This window comes from Lontra canadensis, unplaced genomic scaffold (assembly GCF_010015895.1).
Source record: "Lontra canadensis isolate GAN:19392208 unplaced genomic scaffold, GSC_riverotter_1.0 scaffold2748, whole genome shotgun sequence".
Lineage (NCBI taxonomy): Eukaryota > Metazoa > Chordata > Mammalia > Carnivora > Mustelidae > Lontra > Lontra canadensis.
In genome coordinates, this window is record NW_022633732.1 from 1 (window position 1) to 5,123 (window position 5,123).

General features: G+C 41.7%; 1 protein-coding gene across 2 annotated transcripts; it reads left to right on the forward strand.

Annotated features, from left to right (window-relative positions):
- The first annotated feature begins 18 nt into the window (after positions 1 to 18).
- MASTL (microtubule associated serine/threonine kinase like) lies at positions 19 to 2,458 on the forward strand. 2 transcript variants are annotated; one of them, XM_032851100.1, is made up of 2 exons: positions 19 to 800; positions 2,279 to 2,458. In XM_032851100.1, exons 1-2 carry the CDS (start codon positions 90 to 92, stop codon positions 2,447 to 2,449), a joined length of 882 nt encoding a protein of 293 aa, XP_032706991.1. In that variant the 5' UTR covers positions 19 to 89; the 3' UTR covers positions 2,450 to 2,458. The 2 variants fall into 2 exon arrangements, with proteins under 2 accessions (XP_032706991.1, XP_032706992.1); XM_032851101.1 differs by having other exon boundaries at positions 2,282 to 2,458.
- Positions 2,459 to 5,123: the final 2,665 nt, after the last annotated feature.

Sequence of the window (5,123 nt, forward strand, 5' to 3'; positions counted from 1 at the left end):
AACTTTTGAGTTAGTTGACTCTAGTCCTTGTCAGACCATCATACAGAATTAAAAAAAAAAACTGTATAGAGCATAAGTCTAGAAATGAAATGAACGATGGTTATATAAACCAAAGGACAGGCTTAACAATGGAAGTCCAAGACCTGAAGCTATCAGTGTGTGGAGGTCAGCATGGTGACTGTGCCGATAAGGAGAACATGGTCAATTCTTTCACTGATAAACCACAAACCCCAGAAAAATCACCTATCCCAATGATAGCAAAAAACCTTCTGTGTGAACTGGATGAAGATTGTGACAAGAATAATAAGAAAGACCTCCTAAGTTCGAGTTTTCTATGTTCCGATGATGAGAGAGCTTCTAAAAGTATGTGTATGGACTCCGATTCATCTTTTCCTGGAATTTCTATCATGGAGAGTTCATTAGAAAGGCAGGCCTTGGATCCAGATAAAAGCATCAAAGAATCCTCTTTTGAAGAATCAAACATTGAAGACCTACTTACCGTATCACCCAACTGGCAAGAAAATACCTTGCCAAAAGGCGATGAGAATCCTGCTGTCCAAGACAGTAGCCAAAAAATGTTAGCTCCGTCTTCAGAGGTGCTGAAAACATTAAGCTTATCTAAAAGAAATGCTGTAGCTTTTCGAAGCTTTAATAGTCATATCAATGCATCCAATAACTCAGAACCATCTAAAATGAGCATTACCTCTTTAGATGCAATGGATATTTCCTGCATTTATAGCGGTTCATATCCCATGGCTATAACCCCTAATCAAAAAGGAGCATCCTATAAGCCATATCAGGTATGTTCCTCCTTTTTAACACTTTGTTTGGTTTTGTTTTTTAAATAAGTTTATTATTTATTTGACACAGAGAGAGAGGGAGAGAGAATGAGCACAAGCAGGGGGAGTGAGAGAGGGAGAACCAGGCTCCTCGTTGAGCAGGGAGCCCGATGTGGGGCTCAATCCCAGGACCCTGGGATCATGACCTGAGCCGAAGGCAGACACTTAACCCATTGAGCCACCCAAGCACCCCTTTCTAACACTTTGTTGTTGATTTTATGACAATAAACTATGAAGGCCAGGTACTTACCTCTTACCTAGACTATCTGAGATTTTCTGTTCTGCTTGTTGGGAATCTTTGGATTGTTGGAGGTTTTGCTGCAGAAAGGTAAAGCTGGTAGCAATTTATTATTTTTAACTATAGCACCTTCTTCATTTGCGCTCTAGGCTTGCACATATTTTCTTTTCTTTTTTTAAGATTTTATTTATTAATTTGGGAGAGCACATGCATGTACAAGCAGCAGGGAGGGGCAGAGGGAGAGGAGAAACAGATTCCCTACTGAGTAGGGAGCCCAATTCGGGGCTTGATCCCAGGATCGCAGGGTTCCTGACCTGAGCTGAAGGCAGTCACTTAACTGACTGAGCCACCCAGGGGACCCTAGACTTTCACGTATTCTCAGTCACATATTTACATATTTATAGTGACATATTTTCACTTGAAAATAGCAACTCTAAAATACAATATTAAAGTTAACTCTATCTTTAGTCCCTTCTAAGGACTTTCATAGATTATCTCTTTTCTTTATAGAAAATAGTTGGAAAATAGATATTTCAAATCTTATATTGTTTTTATTTTCTAAACCTTTATCTTAATAAACCCAAAGTTTCATTTTTTTCCCCTTTTTTTTTGGAGAGGCAACATAAACTTGAAAGTACAAACCCTGATTTAGGGTCACAAGAGTTGGGATTTTCTATTCAGAAGTTGCTGAGTGACGTAGAAGTCCCTTTTCCTCAGAGCCTGTTCTTATCTCTCCATAGAATACGCTTACACCTGTTCTGCTTGTCTCACAGAATCCTTGTAAGACCACAGAATATTTTTAAAACTTAACTACCAATTAGCATAAGAAGTTATTTATATTTAGTACCAGCTGATGTGTTGTCCCAATAATTCAATCACTTATAAGCCGCAACATCATCCCTTAGTGACCATTCTGAAGTTCCTATTAGTCCATGCTATCGAGAAAGAAATTTTTCTTAAGGATTCCTTCATTCCTTCTTGCATATCTAGATGTTACTGAAATAATTGGTCTTACCTAAGCTATTTCATTTCACCAGATATCAAGACTGTTCGAAATGTTAGTAATGAGTCCGTTTTCAAAACCGATCAGGAATTTCCATAGGCCTTTTATGCCCAGCAGCCTAGCTTTGCTTTTGTTTTTAGCATTTCCGTTCACTGGAAGAGGAAATACGATATTTATTGTAAACTATTTTTATATTAGCAGACCCCCAAACAGGTCAAATCAGGAACTCCATATCGAACTCCAAAGAGTGTGAGGCGAGGGGCGGCTCCCATGGATGATGGGCGGATTCTTGGAACCCCGGACTACCTCGCACCTGAGCTCTTACTGGCCAGGGCCCATGGTAAGCCTTCCATGTCTTTGAGTTTCTGAAGTGTTCTCTATCACTGCATTTTCTTTTGAGGTAAAATTGTTCTAAATTTCTTTGGTATTTGGATTACCTTTAGAGAGTAAAAGAAAAGGAACTCATGTGATACTGTTTTTCTCATAAATATGGCATTTCTTATGGCAAAAGAAGACATGCAGCCATTTGTCCTTTGCATTCCCGCTCAGTCTCAGTGACCCCGAGCAGCCCTACTGTCCAGCGGCTCTGCTATCTTAGTTCAAAACATCTCACCAGCTTTGGCTCGGGAATACAAAGTTGAACAAGAACTTCTGTTCAGTCTGCAGCAGCGCATTCCTGTTGAGAGCTCGCCCTCACTTATCCCCTCACCACAAGGGTCAAGCCAGAAGTGAGCCATCTTCAGGATGCAGCAGAGGAAGACCAGGATGGCATTTCTACCTAGCCTCTTTATTCCCCTTTCTCTCTCTGAAGAATTTTCCCCTCCTGCCGTCTGAAGTGAACTGGATTGGTCTCCTAGGGCTACATCATCAAGTGCCACAAACTGGATGGTTCAAAGCAACAGGAATTGATTGCCTGACAGTTCTGGAAGCCGGAAGTCTGGCACCAAGGTGTTGACAGGACCATGCTCCCTCTGAAACGTGTAGGGCAACGACCTTGCCCTTTCAGCTTCTGCTGGTTTGCGAGCAACCCTTGGCTTGCAGGAGCCTCACTCGAGCCAGCATGTTGCATTCCCCCTGCCTCCATGGTCACGTGGCTGTGTTTTATAAGGACACCAGCCATATTGGCTTAGGGGCCCACCCTACTCCCTTGTGACCTCTGCAGGGACCATATTTCCAAATGGCACACTCAGAGGACCTCAGGGTTAAGACTTGAACATGTCTTTTCAGGCAGACATAATTCAGTCCATAATGTGGTCGTCTTCTTGATCGTGTTAGTTACTTCCCTATTCTTGGGGCTCCTTCCGGTGATCCAACTGCCTCATCTTCACCCCAACCCCCCATCCCACACAAGCATGCACGCACACACACACGCGCGCTCCTTCTATTTTTATTTCTATGCTGCCTTTTCTCTTTAGCCTGCAAATAAGCTTCCACTCTTGTCTTTCCCCACCGCCTAACTTCTCAAAGGCCGCCTCTTTCCTTTGCCTAATTATTTCTGCCCTGACAATCTGATTGTTATCCCTACCATTTAACTGACACTTTTTTTTTCCAAAATTTCTATTTGTAAGTAGTCTCTACACTCAACATCAGGCTCGAACTCACAACCCTAAGATCAAGAGTCATCCACTCTATTAACAGAGCCAGCCAGGCGCCCCTAACTGGCACTTTTTTATTAACAGTCATCAATGCTGTCATTCTTGTCACATCTACCAGCCTCTTCTCAGTCTCCTTCCTTCCTTTTACCTCTGTTGCCAACTCCCTAGCTCTTCAGTATATGGAGATTCTTCATGATCCTGCCCTTTCCCTTTTTTCCCTACCCCTGCGTCCGGTTAATGTCATCTCTTCCGTGACTTCAGCCGTCAGACCCTTGTCAATACTCCCCAGATATCTGCCTCTACTCCCGACTTTCTCTAGGCTGCATACACGTGGGGACAGCACCTACTCAGCATTTCACCGGTGATTCAGTGCTGTCTGTCAAAATGGGACGGGTCCAGCTTGCTCTTCCTCTGTTCACTCTCTCAAATCTGCCATCTTTGTGATGACACAGACATTGCCCCTGCCTTCAGGCATTTAAATCCAGTCAGTTCTGTCCCTGCAGAATTTCTTCTCATCTTTTCATCTCTGCCACTATCCTCTGTAAGAACGTCCTCTTTTCCTTTCATTAGTTTACTAGCTCTCTTCCTGGGCCATCAACTTCATCCTCTTGTCTATAATCACTGCCACCAGATTTTCCCTCTTAAGACATAAAGTGGTCAGTCCATCTGCTCTCCTTGAAAACCATGTTGGCTCCTTCCTACCTGCAAAATAAAATCCAGACTACTGATCACGGCATCGGAGTCTCTCAGCTCTTATACCAGCCTTGTCTCTCAAGGAATCTCTATTTCTTTTATAAAGAACAAAAATGTATTTGGCACACATAGTTCTGGAGTCTGGGTGGTCTACGATCGAGGCACAGGCAGATTCAAAGAATCCCTTTATAGGTCTTATGTTCTCATTCCATTTCTTAGACACATTTATTTTCAGGTTTTCCTTATTTTGTGCAAGTATTTTGCCTTAGTTGAAAAAAGCCAGAACCCAATCCTCTCTGATTAAATTTCTTCTCATCTCATCATCAGTTCAAATGTTACCTTTTTCACAGAGCATCCATTGGTCAATTATGGAGAAGTAGTTCACGTCTCTGTCACTTTATTAGAAACTGTTTAAAGCATATGTCATTTTACCTATGTTATTATATTTGTCTCCACTATAAAAGCTTAAGAAAATTTCTCAAGATGAGAGAATCCAGAAGGATTCCTTGGTAGCACTCACTAAACACTGTTAATAATCTCTAAATGTGTTGAGACACATTTCAAATTCCCCTTTATCAGCCAAAGCAACTAAGTTTCTTTGGGCACTTAACTGATTTTTGTACAGTGTCTCTGTTTCTAAGTCACAGGTTTGTCAGCTCATTTCCTATAACATACGTTTTCTCTGCTTAGGATACAGTATAAAAGTAAGCTTCAAGTATAAAGATTTGCTTTTTAGGATCTTGCCTCTATTTTAA

Excerpts from the sequence above, each read along its gene's own strand:
- MASTL (XM_032851100.1), top strand. The coding sequence starts at position 90 with ATGAACGATGGTTATATAAACCAAAGGACAGGCTTAACAATGGAAGTC. Across the intron at positions 801-2,278 it reads CATCCTATAAGCCATATCAG|CAGACCCCCAAACAGGTCAA; the intron begins GTATGTTCCTCC and ends TTTTTATATTAG.